Below are 19,838 nucleotides of genomic sequence, written 5' to 3'. Positions count from 1 at the left end.
CTTCCCTCAACATTCGCTCCCTGAGAAATGTCCTTGATGATGATGTCAAACTTATTCACCAAAGTTCCTAGTTGCTGCAGCCGAACAAGTACTTGTAACGATGAAACTATAGTATAAATAAGACTGAATTAAAAGAGCAAATAAATATATAAGATCAGTAACAAATATTCAGATTAATTTAAGTGGGAAAAAAAAAGTGACTTTGTAATAGTGCAAACAGTTCTTTTGTGTTGCGGAAGCAGTCCCTGATCTGTGTCACCATTAGTGTTGCCCGGCGGCCCTTACGGTACGAGAGAAAGAGAAGCAAAAGAGAGTCCCTTCCGAGTCACTGAGTGTCCGTGGATTCACCTCCAGCGTTCCCGCAGCCTCTGCAGCCGCACAGACCCCTGCTCAATCCATTGGCCGCCCGAGCTCCAGGTCCAAACCTCCAACATGATAGTCACATGTACAAGATACAGTGAAAAGCTTTGTCTTGTGTTCTATCCAGGCAAGTCGAATCATAGTTAAGGACAGCAGGTAATGCAATACTAAAACAGCAGTGTTAGGTGTGCTGTTACAGGACGGCAATGAGAGCAGGGTATAGAACTACAAGGACAAAATGGGGTAGTGAATGGTACAGGTATTTGCAAAGCAGCATCTGCTGGAGGAACTCAGTGGGTCCAGGAGCATCATTGGGAGACGAGGAATAGTCGACGTTTCAGGTCGAAGCTCTTCATTGTGGTTTCATCATGAAGGGTGAGGGCCTCATTATCACCTCCCACAGATGCTGCTTGGCCCACTGATTGCCTGCAGCAGATTGTTTCTTGCTCCAGATTCCCACGTCGAAAGTCTCTCATGTGCCTTCTGTTATCGGTACAGGTTTTGGCATAGTTTACCGATGATCACCTGCTCCCAGAAGCCAATTGTACTTCGCTCAACTCTTCCCTTTGGCAGTGTTTGGAGATTTTCCACCTCTTCTCTATAGTGTGACCCATCTTTGTTGCTAAATGAGGCCAATGACTGTTGTGTCACCTGCAAACTTGATCCCGATCAACCTGTTCTCCTGCTTCAGTCGCACTTGCCCGCAGTGGACCCACACCCCTCCAATCCCGTCTCATCCACAGAGTTATCCAAGGGTTTCTTGAAGGAAGCTAACATTCCTCCCACCACTAAATTGTCTGGCAGCTCATTCCTTGTGCCCACCACTCTCTGAGTGAAGACCTGTCCCCTCACGTCCCTTCTAAATCCCAGAACCCTCACATTATGGTCATGTCCTCTCATATAACCATATAACCATTTACGGAGCGGAAACAGGCCATGTTGGCCTTTCGAGTCCGCACCGGTTCACTGATTTTGTGCGCCCTCTTCAAGCAATGGTCCCGATGGGTTTCTTAGATTCTCCCATTCCAGGGAACAGACTCTCACGATTCACCCAATCTGTGCCCCTCATGATTGAACGTTGCGTGGGCACACCATTGTCAAATTACTCCTGATTATATCTGAAACTGTGAAACCTGTGAATTGTCACACAGAATGTCACAGGGTGAGGAAATAGTATAAACAGTGGGAGTAGAGCAATTAAAAAAAAAAATCCATGTACTGAATTTGAATGTGTCGAGCTGGTTGAAAGGGCCACAGGATTGAACCATTCATTCCACTAATGCTGTCCGCTTGTTTCCAGCAACTACCATGCATGTGTTTTTCATTTTGAAGTTGTTCTCTGCACTCTTGCTGGGGCAGTTGATCTGGATGGGGGATGATTTCACAAGGGTAGGCAAGTTGATGTACCATTTGTGAGACTGTGTGATCTTTCTGACAGCGCAGTGCAGGTCCTTCAGCTCACCATATTGTGGCTACCTGTGTAAACCAACTCCAGATCACTCTAATCCTTCCCTCCCTCACACCCAGAGCCCTCCATGGCCTTGGAGACCATGAAATGTACCAACCTCTGCTTCCACCCCCAGAAATGTACTCCAGGCACCCGTCATTCTCCATGGGAAAAACAAAATGCCTCTGACCTCTCCCCAAATCTTTCCTCCACTCACTTTTAGGTACTGTTTTTGCCCTGGGAAGAAGGGGCTGACTGCCCACCCTATCTAAGCCCATCAGTCTTAAATACCTCCATGAAGTCACCTCCCATCCTTTGCTGCTCGGCCACTTTGACCACATCCTTGTGTTTGCATCAGCAAAACAGGGAAACCTACACCAATGTGATACTCACACTTAATCCTGCTAATGCTAAAAAAAAGTTACTTTTTTTTGAATATTTATTATCTATAGAACCATAGAACACTGCAGCACAGAAAACAGGCCCTTTGGCAGTTCTAGGCTGTGCCAAATTCTTATTCTGCTTTGTCCCATGGACCTGCACCTATTCTATATCTCTCCATACCCCTCCCATCCATGTACCTGTTTGAATTTATTTTGGATGATAACTCAAGGAGGAGAGATTTCAAACCTCCGTTACCCGATGGCTCTACCCACTCACGGAAAACCTTTGGGAGTAAACCCTGAGGAAAAATCCGGAGTTGGAATCCCAAAGGTGGCTGGCAGCTGTACCCAGCACTGGCGCAGCTACTCCTGCAATGTTGCTGGCACCAAACTGTATCGACTTTGGTTGTTCCTTTGGACCTGTCATTAGCATGGAGGTTGGGCCTGGTTCTGTGCTGTGGAGCTCCATGACTTGATCCCGGGGGCAGATCAGAGTGTACTGGAGAGGTTAGTGCTGGGAAACGATCCAGTCAGACACAATCAAAACCAGAACGGACATAGTGCAACACCTTTACAGCACCAGCACGTGGGACCAGGCTTCGAATCCTGTGCTGTCTATAAGGAGTTTGCATGTTCTTCCCGTGTCTGCGTGGGTTTTTCCTGGGAGCTCCAGTTTCCAAATTTCTCCCAACGTTTGAAATGTACCAGGGGTTGTAGGTTAATTGCGTGTAAATTGGACAGCACAGATTCATGGGACGAAATAGCCTGTTACCGTGCTGTATGTCAAAATTTAAAATTAAGGAAATGAACCTGAGGGCAAATGGAATTAGAGTGGATGGGCAAAATGATTGCATGGACCCATGCAGGGCTGTTTCTCCACTATTGAACTCTGTGACCTTGCATTGAATGGAAGGGGCAGGTTTGGGGGTCCGTTTGACGAACTCCTGCTCCAATTTTCCTCAGTTCTTGGAAGTTTCACCGGGTGATTGGAATCTTTCGGACTGTGTCTTCCTGGCCTAGTGACGGAGCTGCAATCCCACCATCAATTCCGTCTGTACATTCATTCGCAAGCATTTATTTTGTTTTAAACAACCTAAAAATGTAAATGTATTTCCCTTGTGATTAGGAACTCTGCAGTTCCAGGACATTTAAAACGGTGACTAACGAGATTTCAAACTGAGCCTTCAACGTCATAATTTGCATTCAAGCAACTCAATGATTTTTAGAGAAAATTTTAAGAACATGAAAGTTCACAATGTAGTGTCAAACATCTCGTTCTTCCATTTTCTGATGGCAGGAGATGTTTGATGGAAAAAGGGAAGGTTTGGCAGAGACATCCATGCATGGGTTACAATGCTGGACTAAGACTAGTCAGAGAATTCTGCTCAGAAATAGGTCCTTCAGCCATCTCATCCTTGACGATGAAACCCATCCCATTTGCCTGCATTTGGTCCATATCCCTCTAACCTTTTCCTATCCGTGCACCTGTCTAAATGTCAGTTGAGGGCCTTGGTGAACTAGGGAGGGGTGAAACATGATGGACAGATGCTGGACAAAGGGAGCGAGAGGTGAGGTAAATCATCGGGTCAGACGGAGGGAGATGAGTCACACATGGGAGTGACCAAGGCTGCCTGTGCTGGAATCTGATATGAAGAAAAGGTGAGATTGGTGGTGTAAAAAGAGAGTGAGAGAGAGAGAAGATGGGATTGAATTGGGAAATGCAAGGAGAGAGAGTGGCGAATCCATTGGGAGGTGGGGGTGGAGGGGGATGGAACCAATGAGGAGTGGGAAGGGGAATAAAAAGGGAGAGAAAAGAAAGGGTATTGACGAACAGAGAACCCATTACCTGAAACTAGGTAGACTGCCCAGGGGGAATATGATGTCTTGTTCTTCTGGTTGAAGTTGGGTCTCACTCTGGCAGTGGAGAAGGCCGAGGATAGACTGGATGGGGTGGGAACGGGGTTAAATGACTGAAACCAGAGGCTCAGGATGGCCGACTCCATACTAAGCGTAAATGCTCTATGAAATGGTCTGTGTTTGGTCTCTCCGGCGTCAAGGAGGCCTCCCTGGGAGCACCAAGTGCAGTGGATGAGGTTGGAGAGAGTACAGGTGAATCCCTGCCTCATATAGGAGGGCTGTTTGAGACCTTGGACAGTGGTGAGGGAGGAGGTGAGAAAGCAAGTGTTCAATGTCCTGTGGTTGCAGGAGAAAGTACCAGGGGTCATGGAGAGGAGGGTGAGGAGGAATGAATGGACAAGGGAGTCATAGAGTGAGTGGTCCCTGCGGGAGGCAGAGAGGAGTGGGGAGGGAGTGATGTGACTGGTGGTGGGGCCCAGTTAGAGCTGCAGAGATAAAGGAGGATGAATGTGCAGGCTGGTGGGGTGAAAGGTGAAGATGAGGAGCTTCATCCCTGGTCTGTGTGGAGGGTGGGAGTCATGCTCGATGACGTGGAGTAAATGTGGGAGATGACTGTGATGAACACAGGAGAGGGAAGCTACTTGAGAAAGGAGGAGGTTTCAGATGTCCTGAAATGGGTCTCATCCTGAAGTGGAGAAACTGGAAGAAAGACTGGGCATCCCCACTGGACACAGGGAGGGAGGAGGCGTAGTTGAGGTAGAGAGAGGATCTGCTCTTTCCCATCCACCCATTCTTCCCACTCCACCCCCATCTCCCACCTGGATTCTACTGATCCTTGACCTCAATCCCCTGTTCCTGCTCTCTCTCCACACCCTTTTCTCCCTTTAGCCATAAAGGCCACATCCAACTCCTTTCTGAATATATCGAATGAACCAACCTCAACTTTCTGTGATACAGAGTTCCACAAGTTCACAACTCTGAGTGAAGAAGTTTCTCCTCATCTCAGTCCTCAATTACTTCCCCCTTCTCCTTAGACTGTGACCCTTTGTTCAGGATTTTCCCAGTGTTTTAACTCCCACCCCATACCTTTGCCAACATGTCTGTCCATGCACTGCCTGATTGAGATCACCCGCAAATTGGAGGAATGCCACCTAATGTTCTGTCTGGTCACCCTCCATCCGGATGGCATTAACAGCAGCTTGTTAAAAATTTAAATGTAGACATACTGCATGGTAACAGGCCATTTTGGCCCACTACCCCTTGCTGCCCAATAACACGCAGTTAACCTACAACCCTCAGTATGTTTTGAATGATGGGAAGAAACCGAAGCCCCCACAGACATAGGGGGAATGTACCAACTCCTTACAGACAGTGTGGGATTCAAACCCTGATCCCGATCGCTGGCGCTGTAACAGCATTGCACTGACTGCTATGCCAACCAAACCTTCTCTGGTTTCCATTACCTCCGCCCCCTCTGTTTATCCCCTTCCCTTATCCCTATGTCTCCTTTTCTCCAGATCTTCCCTTTCTTCCCTTTACCCCCAGCTCTGTATTCACAGAATCCTCCCTCCCCCGATCAATTCTCACCTCTTCTATCCTCCTATCCATATCCAATTTTTGTCTCTTGCTCTGTGATTCTCCCCCTGCCCTTTCTTCCCTCCTCGGTCTTTTAATTTAGACGCCTGCCTGCTTTTTACTCACACCTTGAAGGGCTCAGGCCCGAAACGTTGGTTATATATCTACCTCCTATGGATGCTGTGAGACCAGCTGAGTTCCTCCAGCATTTCTGTGTTTTTGTTATTATCAGAAACAGTCTTTAGTTCTGTCAGAATGGAAAAATGGACCAACTGGAAAAATGGGCCAGAGAATGGGAGATGGAACTTAATGTAGACAAGTATGAGGTGTTGCATTTTGGAAGGACAAACCAAGGTAAGATATATATAATAAATGGTTGGGCACTGAGAAGTGTGGAGGAACAAAGGGATCTGGGAATACAGATACATAATTCCCTGTAAGTGATGTCACACATGGACAGGGTTGTAAAGAGAGCTTTTGGGATCTTGGCCTTCATAAATCAAAGGATTGAGTGCAGGAGCTGGGATAGTTATGGTGAGGTTGTATCAGACACTGGTGAGGCCAAATTTGGAGCATTGTGTGCAGTTCTGGTCACCAAACTACAGCAAGGGTATCAGTAAGATTGAAAGAGTGTAGAGAAGATTTACTAGGATGTTGCCAAGTCTTCAAGAGTTGAGTTACAGGGAAAGATCAAACAGGTTAGGACTTTATTCCCTTGAGCGAAGAAGAATGAGGGGAGATTTGATAAAGGTTTACAAAATTATGAGGGCTATGGACAGAGTAAATGTGAGTAGGTTCTCTTCTGTTGGATTAGGAGAGATAAATATGAGAATATGGCTTTAGGGTGAAAGGGGAAAGATTGGGGGGAAGTTCTTCACTCAGAGAGTGGTGGGAGTGTGGAATGAGCTGGCATCTGATGTGGTAAATATGGGTTCAATCTTAAGTTTTAAGAATAAATTGGATGGATAGATGGATGGGAGAGGTCTGGAGGGTATGGAATGGGCGCAGGTCAGTGGGACTAGTGGAGTGGTGCTTCGGCACAGCCTGGAAGGGCCAAATGGCCTGCTTTCTGTTTTGTAGTTCTGTTCTATGGTTCTAATGTTATGTCTCTCTGTCAGATTCCAATGAGAACAAGCCTAGTCTATCCAGTCTTCTTCCGCCAGTCCTGCCGACCCAGGGATCAGTCTAGTGAACCTTGGCTGCACTCCCTCAAAAATGTCCTTCCTCAGATTCAGAGACCAAAACTGTGCACAATACTCAAGGTGTGGCCCTATACAAATGCAGCAAAACCTACATAAGATATGCCAACTACAACAGTATAAAATTACCGCAATGTGCCAAGACAAAAAAAGACAATAAATATGAAAACATAGCTAGATTAAAATTCACAAGTTGCAGTTAGTGTAAGAAAAAAATAATGTGGCTTCAACAGTGCAGACAGAGAAGATCTGAACATCCTGGAGTATGTTTTGGTTGGATTGTATGGGGAGGTTCACAATCCTGATAACTGTTGGAAAGGAATTGGATAACTGTGAATATTTATCATCTCCTTATTTTTATGGATTTATTGTCTCTTTTAATTAAAGTAAGTAGTTGCTTTTTGTAGGATTTTTTTAGTGAACAAGGACCTGTTTGACTGTAGCAAGTAAGAATTTTGGTGCATCAGTAAACATTGTACAATGTGTATGACAATGAACCTTATCCTGTCTTTTGGGCTGTAGTAGAAAACTGAAGAAACTAGGGTGTTGGGGTGGGGGGGGGGTGGGGGGGGGGTGGGGGGGGGGGGGGCGGGAAGCTCATGCAATCAGAGGATGAATGTGCAAACTCCATGCTGGTGGTAATCGAGATCAAGATTGAGCCCAGGTCTCTGGTACTGTGAGGTGCTACCCCACGTCCATGGAACTCCTAATTAATGAGGTGCCACTCTGCTGGTTGGTCTGGCCATGGGAATTTCTGGTGAACTAATTCCTCTGCAGCCCGTTTCATAGACACGCGGCTGCCCGACCCAATTAACAGTCCCTGACCCAACAGTAAGGAAAATGCAGCAACTCACCAGTTTGAAAATTGGCCTCAGGAAATACGGATTCAGTGTGTGAATTTCAAACCCGTCAGATTACTTTTCTTTTTAATTGAAAAGCTGGCAGAATTAGGTCAACTACTTGGTGGCCTCTGTCAACGCAGACCAGGAAATGCGTTTGTATTAACCCTTTGTCACTTGTTACTCCTTGGACATTCAAAGGAATTCTGAATTGTTCCGTGGTGATCCCGGGGGGGACGTCACTGCAATGATCAGTCCTTCCGGGAGAAGGAAAAGATTGGGAGGATGTATAATCCAGTTTTCTGTTTTGTTACATGAGAGATATTGTAGGAACATTCACTACCAGCAAGGTGCCTGCAATTTCAACTGTACTTTTAGAAGGTAGAACACTACAGGTCCTTTGGCCCGTGATGTTATGCTGACTTGTATATTCCTACCAAAATAAACCACGCCCTTCCTACCTCGTAACCCTCTATTTTCCTTTCATCCATGTGCCCCTAATGTTCCAGCCTCCACCACCACCCCTGGCAAGGCATTCCAGGCACCCACCACCCTGTGTGTGTAAAAAAAAAAAGAAGCTGATAAATTTTTCTTCCTTCACTTTGTTCGATGTCCTCTATGTTTGCTAATCCTGCCCTGGGAAATAAGTGCTGGCTGTCCACCCTATTTATGCCTCTCATAATCTTGCAGACTCCTATCAAGTCTCCTCTCATCCTTCTATGCTCCAAAGAGAAAAGTCCCAGCTCTGCTAACCTTTCCACATGAGACTTATTTTCCAATCCAGGCAACATCCTGATGAATCTCCTCTGCACCCTCTCCATAGCTTCCACACCTTTCCTGTAATGGGTTAACCAGAACTGAACACAATACCAGAGATTTATTTATTTTCCTCAAGAATTTAGGAATTCCTGGGAAAGCCAACACTTGTCTTCCATCCTTAATTGACCTTTAGAAAGACACGGTGAGCTGCCGATGAAAGGTCTTCCATTGTCGGGTAGAGCAGCCATTCCCAACGGGGGCCACAGCACATTTAAAGGTGTGCGATGGACTGAAATCATAAAATATGTTTTTTTTAGTGTAGTCAGTAGGAGAGAAGTCTGGAGGAAACCAACTGAACCAACTGGTTCACAGGGAAGGGGGCCCATAAACTTTGAGTGAAGCCCTAAGGGGGCCATAACCATAAGATTGAGAATGTTGGAGTAGAATTAGAGCACAGAGTGACAATGAAATAGCCGCACCGTTCCAAGTGGGTCCCTGGAACCTATTGCCAGGGTTGGTGATGGAGGCTGGTACAATAGGGGCATTTAAAAGCTCTTGGATAGGGGCACAGATGTAAGAAAAATGAAGGCTGTGAAGGTTTAGATTGATGTAGAGTAAGTTTATACAGGTCAGCACAACATTGTGGGGAAAATGATCTATTCTGTATTTTTCATATTCTAAGCTAAGAAGCTGGTTGAAAAGGGAAATGGAGGTTGGTTATGGTTCCAAGCAACGACACTTTTAACCTGTTCAATGGAGAAAGACATCGGTCTGGGAGGTGTTAGTGGTGAAGTCCCATGAACTGAAACGAGACCTCATTCCACAGTGTCCTCAGCAACAGGGATGATAACATCAGGTGCTTGGGGATGGAAGGAATATTTTCAACAGTAGCCAACTGCTGCAATGGCAGCACAGTTAGGGCGCCAGCGACCTGGGTTTGAATCTGGTGCTGTCTGTCATGAGTTTGTACGTTCTCCCTGTGTCTGTGTGGGTTTCTTCCCACCCTTCAAAAAGTACGGGGGTGGTTGGATAATTTGGGCGACACGGGCTCATGGGCTGGAAGGGCCTGTTACTGTGCTTTCTAAAATCAAAATTAAAAAAAAATGAAGAGTGGCGAACTCAAGATTCTTTTATTGTCATGGAATAAAACAGAAAATGTCATGGTACACGAAATTTCCTTTAGTCTGCCAACCATTGCTGAGGTGAGAGTTAAATGAGAGATTAAAAACTAGGGCTGATGGAATTTTGTGAACGGGGTGGGTGAGCATTACAGAGCCAAAGATGGTAGATGTAATTAAGAGCAAAACACCATCTGCTGGAGGAGCTCAGTGGGTCGAATTCCTCCAGCCGAGTGTGTTCTGCTCCAGATTTTGCAGTGGGTCTCCGGATGTAATTAAGATACAGATCTCTCTGAATGTCAGAACAGTCCCAAAGAGCTGAAGGTCTTCTTCCCAGTCCCAGCTTCCTCGGAATTCTCTGTCCATTATCTCCGGCTGTTTGATTTTAACCCTACATCCACATGATGTTCCTCACTGCACTGTGTCCAAGAAATTAACCCATCAGAGACCACACCCATCGTTTCACAGACTATTTCCCATGAAATATCACGGAGAGTAGGGGCAGTCTCCACTGCTTCCAAATTCTAGAATCTTCTGCAAGCACAGACAAACTGTTACAGAAATAGGATTACATCATGGAGAAAACCACTGAAAACTACATCACGATCTTTATTACAATTTTTGTATATTAAAATCTTAGTTTTGCCTAATTTAAAGAGGAATGTGTCAATAACCACTGTTAACATCCTTGACTACAGTATGGATCAGAATTGATTAAGGCTGCAACTTACCTTCTAAATAATATCTCTGAACAGGTGCTGTATTAAAATAGACTGATTTCCAACTATGTTGGTGCCAATGTCAAAGCTTTCTCTAAAATTCCTTCCACACACTGACTTGTACATTAGGGACAACATCGCCGCTACACACTGACTGATCCATTCGGGACAACGTCGAAGCCATATATCACATAGATGCCTCCTTATCTATTCATGAAGTCACATTTTGTACCTTCATTAAAAACTGCTAATGCTTAAACTCTTATGTTATGGTTCCTGTGAGGCCCTCACGATGAATCCTGCTGCATTACATTGTCAGTTTCTTGCTATGTGGGATATATTATTAATTTCAGATTATCTTTGGTTAGGCAACTGCAGAGGGTTGTGTACATGGCTCAGACTACCTGACGAACCACCCCCTCCCCTCCATCGACTCCATCACACACCCCCTCCCCTCCATCGACTCCATCACACACCCCCTCCCCTCCATCGACTCCATCACACCCCCCCTCCCCTCCATCGACTCCATCTGCACCCCACTCCCCTCCATCGACTCCATCTGCACCCCACTCCCCTCCATCGACTCCATCACACACTCCCTCCCCTCCATCGACTCCATCACACCCCCCTCCCCTCCATCGACTCCTTCACACACCTCCTCCCCTCCATCGACTCCATCACACACCCCCTCCCCTCCATCGACTCCATCACACCCCCCTCCCCTCCATCGACTCCATCACACACCCCCTCCCCTCCATCGACTCCATCACACACCCCCTCCCCTCCATCGACTCCATCACACCCCCCCTCCCCTCCATCAACTCCATCACACCCCCCCTCCCCTCCATCGACTCTATCACACACCCCCTCCCCTCCATCGACTCTATCACACACCCCCTCCCCTCCATCGACTCCATCACACACCCCCTCCCCTCCATCAACTCCATCACACACCCCCTCCCCACTATTGATTCCACCTACAGTTTCCTCTGCCTGAGAAAAGAAGCGAACATATGAAAAGACCACCCCCTCCCCGGCCATACTCTCTTCAAACCCCCCCCCCATCAGAAAGAAGATTCAAGAGTAGGAAATCACATAGACCCAGATTCAAGGACAGTTTCTTTCCTGCTGTTATCAGACTCCTGACTGATCCCCACACTGATACAATGACGCTGCTTCTGTTCCATCCCAACTCATCTCTCTCTGTAACCCTGCACTTCTGCACTGTGTCTTATTTGTTGGACTATGTATGAGATCTCTGCTGGTCTGCTTGCAAAACAACATCACACAACCCCCCTGAAAACTTAAAAAGACTAATTCCCTTGTTCCACGCACCACCCCATCTCTGGAGCTTTTGCCAGTGTTTTAGCACAATTAATTTCTCTGATTTAACTCCTTAAGGACCACAGTGGAACAGCGGCTCGACCACATGATTCAAATGTACAGTTAAAACTGTAAAAACAAATCCTCATGTGGGTGAATATAACCAAAGGTTTTATGCTGGTTCTCAACCTGCCAGATCTGGGTGGCTGCAATACACAAATGTGCTGGAGAAACTCAGCAGGTCACAGAGGAAATAAAGGGTCACCAACGTTTTGGGTCTGGACTCTTCATCAGGTCAGGGTGAGTGCAGGTTTTGTGGTATCTGAATCCAACATCACAGTGAAATCAGTGTCAGCCTTGACAGGTTTGTGATGCCAAGGCCCAGGTTGTGGGAGGGAAGGCAGTATCTTTACATTGTAAAATGGAAACTTTGGGTGAAGAGCTGCTTTTTGGAAGGTGATTAATGGTAGGATTTTTAACAGTGTGGAAAGACCTCGGGGACCTAATCCATACATCTCGCAAGGTCACCACGCGGGCTGGTAGGGTCATTAAGAAGGCTTATGGGGTGCTGTCCTTCATTAGTTTGGAGATTGAGACCAAGATACATGAGGTCATGTTGCAGCTCCATAGAACTCTGGCAAGATCATGCTTGGAATATAGTTCCGATCACCTCATTACTGGAAGGTTGTGGAGAGTGCGTAGAGGAGATTTACCAGGATTGGGAAATCTGTCTTATGAGGCAAGGTAGACAAAGCTGGGGATTTTCTCCTAGGAATGAAGAAGGATGAGAGGAGATTTAATAGAGATCTACAAGATTATGAGAGGCATGGATAGGGTGGACAGTCAGCATATTGTTCACTGGGGAGAAAGTAGCAAATACCAGAGGACATGTGTACAAGATGAGAGGAAGAAAGTTTTGAGGAGACGTAAGAGATAAGTTTTTATACGGAGAGTAGTGGGTGCCTGGAATGCCTTGCCAGGGGTGGTACATTCAAGAGACTCTTAGACAGGAACATTGATGCAAGTAAACTAGAGGGTTATGGATGTGGGGAGATTTAGTTTGTGGAGTAGGTTGATATGCGTTGGCTCATAGTGAGTGAAAGGTCTGTACTGTGCTGCAATGTTCTATGGGGTGAAACAGGAAAGTTTACAGACACTGTGACTGAAGTAAAAGCACAGAATGCTAGAGGAACTCAGCAGGTCTTAGGACATCCATAGGAGGTGAAGTTACATAACCAACATTTCAGGCCTGAAGATCCAGAGCCCTTCTTCAAGGACACAGGCCCAAAACATCAGTTATATCTTTTAACCACTTCTGGACGCTGCGAAACCAGCTGAGTTCCTCCAGCATTTCTGCATTATGTTCTATGTTTAAAGACCAAGGCAAAAGGATGGAAAATCTGCCTCGGCCTGATAGGAGGTGAATGGAAAGATTTAGCACCAGGAAGCTATAGCAGGCAATTAATGATAATGCAGAAGCTGAGAGGGATTAAAGATAAAGGATAAAAAAAATCTTGCAATGGCTGAGAACTGCTGGAAAGTTACATATTAGAAGGATTCTTGATGCTCTTTGGATCTGCGCAATGCAAGACTGCATGAACCTAACTTTGGTTGCCCCAAGGACTGCTACGCCAACCATGCCCCAAGGGTGTCATGGTTGGTGTAGGAGTTAGCGCAATGCCTTTGCAGCGCCAGCGATCGGGACCAGGGTACGAATCACGCGCTGTCTGTAAGGAGTTTGTACTTACTCCCCGTGTCTGTGTGGGTTTTCCCCGTGGGCTCCAGTTTCCTCCCACTGTTCAAAACATACCAGGGGGTGTATGTTAATGGGGTGTAATTGGACAGCACAGGTTCGTGGGCTGAAATGGCCTGTTACCATGCTGTATGTCTAAATTTAATTTTTTTTTAAATTTAAATGAAGGTGGTGGGGAAGGCCACTCCTAAATCACTGGTAACGTAACAACTTTGCAGGACAGTTAGATGGGAAGATTAAACTACGTGTGAGATCGAACACCAAGGTCAGTTTCTTTCCTGCTGTCATCAGACTCCTGAATGAACCTCACATTAATAAAATGGTTAAGTCCAGTTTATTGTCATCCCAAGTACATCCCAACAAAACAGCGTTCTCTAGTCCTCAGTGCAAAATCATACAGACACAACCAGACATAACACATATACCAACAAATAATACAAATGCAGGACAAGTATTTTATTTATATATATTAAAAAAAAATATTGCTTTGTACAAATAAGATGTCAGAGGAATCTGCAGCACCCAGTACTGTGGGAGGGCCCATGAGGCCGCAGGAAGATTGTGCAGACTCCACGAAGACAGAACTGGGGTCACAGGAGCTGCAATGCAGCGGCAGTACCTGCTGCATCACGTTGCCTCTCTGAGTCAGGCTGGCAGTGCCACTTCCTGATCCCAGACACTGAGGCTAATTGTCCCACTTGTGAGGTGCCACGTTCCTGAGCAGAGGGTTCGGGACTGGGGACTCCCCATTCACTGCGAGCTTGATCTCTCCCCAAGTGTGCTTCTACCCACTCTGCTATCGTAAGTGCTCTATATTTGGAAGATAAGCCAGGCTGAGGAATGTGTCGGATACACCCAGCCAGCCTCAGCGGACATCTGTTGTGTCAGTGACCTACTTACAGCCTGAACAGGAGCAAAATACCTGGTTTGATATCCGAAGTGGTCCTCAAAAGATCTAGTACAACTGATCAACACAGAGGAAACCGCTGTAGCCAAACATTCAGGAACATTGAGCCCAGCAGTCTGCACACTCTGAACACATTCTGGGCTGCAGAATTACAGACACATTTTTATTACTGAATATTTATTTTCTGCCATGCACAGTCAGTTTATTTACCTTTCTTTCTTTGTTTATCTCTCTCGCTCTCTCTCTCTTGTCTATGTCTCTTTTCTTGAGTACAGATTTCCACTACTGATAAACAGAATTCTGCCTGGCCCACAGGAAAAAGAATCTTAGGGTTTGCAGGTGATGCCATGAATGTACTCTGACAATAAATCTGAATGTTGAATATCTCTCTCCACCGATTCTGCCCGACCTGATGAATTCTGACCTATGCAGTTTTTGTGTTTAAAATGATGAGGATCTGTGCAACAGCAAAGACCCGTTTTCCATTCTAACGAGGCGTATTTGCGATATGTACACCTTGAACTGGTTGTGTCGGCTGGTCAGCAACTCCCTTCAAGGCTGACAGCACCCCCACACATCTGTGGTATATCAGCCTCTCGAGCTACTAACTTCTGCCCATTCTTCGGGTCTCTGCAGTCACCTGGTTTCTCTGGCAAATTTCCATTTGAGCCGACAGCACATTATGGAGCACAGCAGCTGTTTGGGGAAAACCTGTCAGGTTGCAAGAACATCAAGGCAAGAATGTAACTGCCTCCTCTGTCCGATTCCGGCTGTTTTGCTGAATGTGTCGGCTCCCATTTCGTCTGATTGTCTGGTGTGGGTCTGGAAGATGGAGCTGCTTTGGCAGAGGCACCCACTCTAAAGGTGACAATTCTGCGTGGAAGTCTTTGAGACATCATGCCATGCAGACCTACAAATGAGGCATTAAACCAAGGTCATCTTGTTAAGTTGCAGATGAGGCTGTTTAACAAGATAAGAGCCCAAGGAATTACAGGCCGAAACGGCCTGCTACCGCACAGTATGTCTAAAAAAAAATACAGTATTTGTATTTGACACCCTTGGGGCATGGTTGGCGTAGCAGTCCTTGGGGCAACCAAAGTTAGGTAAAAGTTGACCTTCAGATAAGTCGGGTCTGCATCTTCAGCCTCATTTTCATGGTTTTATCATATATCGGGCGTATAAGTCAACCCCCAAATTGCATGGACTGAGTTGTTGGGCGTTGAGTTGAAGCGAGTTTTAAATTAAAATTCATATAAATGGCCAAGAAATCCAGCGTTTGCGCCGCTGAGAGGACATTTGAGGTATGTGAGAAGTTGGTCAGAGATTGGAGAAAGAATGAAGATGCTTTAAGAAAAATACCATTGTTTGAGGAGAAGACGCTCTCCTTGGTTGGCCAGAGTTGGAAAATCACATCGCAGAATGGGGTACGTGAACAGAGGCAAGATCACGAGAAATAAAATCAGACCATTTGCACTGAAGTGGGCCAAGTCGCACCCAGAACACAGTGAAGATTTTATGGTGTTTATCATATGCTGAACATATGTCGATTGGATTTTTGAGTTGAATTTAAGGTCTCATCTTTGTATCTGGTTTATAGGTCGACCCCTGATCTTTGAGGGTTTCAAGACTCAACTTGTACGCCAAAATATACAGTAGATTGGGTAGATCATAGCTGATTGGCAGAGGAAACAAAGAGCAGGAATTTATTCCCTGGAGTGTTGAAGGAGGGGAGATTTGATGGAGGTATTTTTCTCCCCCTCATGAGAAACAGAGTAAATATAGGTCGGCTTTTTCCACTGAGGGTAGGTGAGATACAAACCAGAGGTCATGGGTTAAGGGTGAAAGGGGAAAAGTTTAGGGGGAGCACAAGGGGGACCTTCTTCACGCAGAAAGCGGTGAGAGTGTGGAACAAGCTTCCAGCTGAGGAGGTGAATGTGGGTTCAATTTTAACATTTAAGAGGAATTTGGACAGGTCCATGGACAGGAGAGGTATGGAGGGCTGTGGGCTGCGTGCAGGTCAGTGGGACTAGGCAAAAAAAATGGTTTGCTCAGACTAGAAGGGCCGAAGGAGCCTCTTTCTCTGCTTAAGGTGGGATGTGAGTGGGAAGGGAAGGTTGCGAACAACTGCTCTTGACCCAATTGTTATTTAAATATTTTGCTTGAGAAAAATTGATGTTGGCCCATTTCCTTTGGAGTTATGAAACCGTGCACAGAACATGTCAATTAGGGATGATTAAAAGAGTGGTTTTCATACTCTTTCTTTCCACCCACATCCCACCTTAAGCAATCCCTTACTAATCACCTATGGCATAGGGAATACTTAAAGTGGGATGTGAGTGGAAAGATAAAGGTTGAGAACCACTGTTGTACACCTTTGAATCTTTGGGCTATTTCCCTTAGTTCTCATCTCACTGGCAGAATCCCACATTTGTGTTCATTTCTAGTCACTTCATTGCAGGAAGGATGTGGAGGCTTTGGAAAGGGATCAGAAGAGGTTTCCCAGACGTCACCTAGATTCGAGGGTGTGAGTTATGGGGAGAGGTTGGACAAACTTGGGTTGTTTTCTCTGGAGTGTCGGAGGCCTGATAGAAGCTAATAACATCATGATGGGGTACACAGTCTGAATCATTTTCACAAATTAAAAATGTCAACTCCTAAAGAACATGAATTCAAGATGAGAGGGGAACAATTTTAAGGAGATGTGTGGGAGAGATATTTTCTTCAGAGAGTGGTCAGCGCCTGGAACAGGCTGCCGGGGTAGAGTTGGTGGAAGCAGGTCCAATAGTAGTGTGTCAGAGGCTTCTACACGGCTACATGAAGATGGAGGGATATGGATATGTTACCGCACCAGAATCGGCACTAGGGTTCAAATCTCGCACTGTCTGTAAGGAGTTTGAACGTTCTCCCTGTGTCTGCATGCGTTTTCCCTGGGGGCTCCGGTTTTCTCCCACCCTTCAAAATGTACCAGGGGTTGGAGGTCAATTGGGCACCACAGGTTAGTGGCTGAAAGGGTCTGTTACATAGCACAGACATTGTGGGCCGAAGGGCTTTTTCCCGCGCTGAACCATTCTACGTCTAGGTGCTGAAACTCTGGAACCTGTCATGCTATACTGTGCTTTTTTTTTTAATTACAGGAACTTTTCACAGCAGAGTGCAAGTTCAAAGAATCGGTGTTTGAGAACTACTACGTCATCTACTCCTCGATCCTGTACCGACAGCAGGAGTCGGGCAGAGCCTGGTTCCTTGGACTCAACAAAGACGGCCAGGTCATGAAGGGGAACCGTGTAAAGAAAACCAAGCCATCGTCCCATTTTCTACCCAAACCCATAGAAGGTAAACACTGTCACCTGAATAAAATAAAATGCATATGCTGGAATTCAGAAATTAAGGAAAAAAAATGGTCAGGAGCACATGTAGCATCTATGGAAGGAGATTTATTGTTGTGTAGTAGTAGTTTATTTAGACAGCGCATTTAATATAACGCAAGTTGATCCAAAATGGCTGAACATACAATTAGAAATAAATTAGTTACTACAGGCAGCCAAAATACACCGGCAAGGCCATCTTTTTGCAGAGACTGTCCCACTTAGACCATTAATTGTTTAAACCCCAACCCATTTCTCCCGATCACAGTAACAAACAACTTCCCAATTTTAAATGAACAACACCCAATTTCTCTGAACAAGCAGACTCCGTCGAACCTTTGGGCCACCTCAGAACCGTGTGTCCTGAGTTCCAGCCACCAATACTTTCCAGTCCCAACCATGATCTTCTGTTCATATGAATCAGAATCAGGTTTATTGTCACGAAATATGTTGCTCTGTGGCAGCAAGTTCAGTGCAGACCAAGGTGCAAAATTGCAATAAAATTACAATTCTGCAAATACAAGATGTTAAAAAATAAACAAGTTTTGTGAAAAAGAGAGAGAGTGGGGAGGTGTCTGTGGTTCATTGTCCGTTCAGAAATCTGATGGCGGAGGGAAAGAAGCTGTTTCTGTCCCATTGGGTGTTTTCTTCAGCCTCCTGCACCTCCTTCCTGATGGTTGCAGTGAGAAGAGGGCACAGCCTGGGTGGTGGGGGTGGGGGGTTCCTTGCGGATAGAGGCTGCCTTTTGAGGCACTGCCTCTTGTAGATGTCCTCGATGCAGGAAAGACTGGTGCCCATGAGGGCTCTGGACGAGTTTATGACCCTCTGAAGTCTTTTCCTATGACCAGAATCTGTTAGCATCTTCAGGCCTATGAGAATGAGAGTTTATTGTCATTCACGTAATTACAACGTACATATGCACCAAAATCCTTAAATGGATACAGGCACCCAGGTTCGTAAGTAACACTAGTTACAATTAAATAAATTAAAGTACACCAAAGAGATGATAAATATAAAAGGAATATTCACAGTTACAGTTAATACAAAAATAAGTGATGTTTCTGTGACAGATCTTTTAGTCCTGGAGTAGTTTACAGTTAGAGTTACAGGGAGGTTCAAGAGCCTGATACCTGTTTGGAAGAAATTATTCTTGAACCTTGAGGTGCTGGTCTTCAGCTTCTGTACCTTCTGCCTGAAGGGAGCTGTGAGAAGAGGTTGTGACCAGGATTATTGGGGCTCTTTATGATGGTCCTGTGGTGGACCTGGCTGTGTTTGCTGCCTTCTTTGTTCCTGAGCTGTGATGCAGCCAGTTAAGACTTTCCACAGTGCACCTGCAGAAATTTGTTTCGATGACATGCCAAATCTCCTGAGAAAGTAAAGGCGATGGTGTGCCCTCTTCACAGTTACCTCGATGTGCTGGTTCCAGGAGATCTTCTAAAATATGGACTCCTAGGAAGTTGAAGCCTCTGACGTTTTCCACAACCGTCCCTAGACTTGCAGGTCCCCCGACTGCAAGTCACCTGCAGCCTGTGTGGGTCCCTCAGCCACTGTTGTGGTCCCCTTCCAACCCTATTCTAACCCATTTTCTTCATTCTCTTCATTGCTTCCATCCCCCTTCACCCATCTCTCCACTGGATTCTTCCACTCTCTCCCCACGCCCCCTCCCATTTCCATTCCATCTGCTCTCTCTTTATTCCCACCACTCTCACCTTCTTGTCAGATTCCAACACTGGCAACCTCACTCTCTAATCCACCCTGTAGGTCCCATCTCCCTCGTCCTAACCCCTTGTTCCACTTGCCTCTCTCCCTCTTTGTCTGGTAGCTGCAAATCCACCACCTCTGTCTGTCATGTTTCTCCTAGCCCTGGTTTATCAATCCCACACGGAGCTCCCGTCGCACCCCCTCCCACCTTGTCCTTTTTCACCCTTCTCTGCACATCCCTACTTGGGAGAAAGGGTTCAGGCCGAAACGCCGACCGTTCCTTTTCTCCTAAGGACGCTGCTCAACCCGTCGAGTTCATCCAGCTGATTGTATTTGGCTTTAGATTCCACCATCTGCACTCTCCCGGTGGCTGTACAAATCTTTTACATGTTAAGACCCAAAACTCAGTGACAAGCACTTTCAGGGAAGCACATTCAGGCAGAAAGAGACGAGGGGAATAACCAGGCTGCAGCTTGTGGTTTCTGGTGATGGAAGGCGACAGAATCAGTGAGCTGGAACGTAGGGTGCAGGCA

At 46.0% G+C, this 19,838-nt stretch overlaps 1 protein-coding gene across 2 annotated transcripts in view; it reads left to right on the top strand.

The window, feature by feature from the left end:
- Window positions 1-19,838, top strand: part of LOC138742741 (fibroblast growth factor 12) — a 160,651-nt gene that overhangs the window by 125,117 nt on the left and 15,696 nt on the right. For both annotated transcript variants that reach the window (XM_069897561.1, XM_069897562.1), the window contains one exon: window positions 17,374-17,572. In XM_069897561.1, the coding sequence (XP_069753662.1) occupies window positions 17,374-17,572 (199 nt within the window). The remainder of the gene's footprint in view (window positions 1-17,373; window positions 17,573-19,838) is intronic.

Source organism: Narcine bancroftii, chromosome 9 (genome assembly GCF_036971445.1).
Source record: "Narcine bancroftii isolate sNarBan1 chromosome 9, sNarBan1.hap1, whole genome shotgun sequence".
In the NCBI taxonomy this organism is placed as follows: Eukaryota; Metazoa; Chordata; class Chondrichthyes; order Torpediniformes; family Narcinidae; genus Narcine; species Narcine bancroftii.
This window is presented reverse-complemented; position numbering and strand designations above follow the sequence as displayed.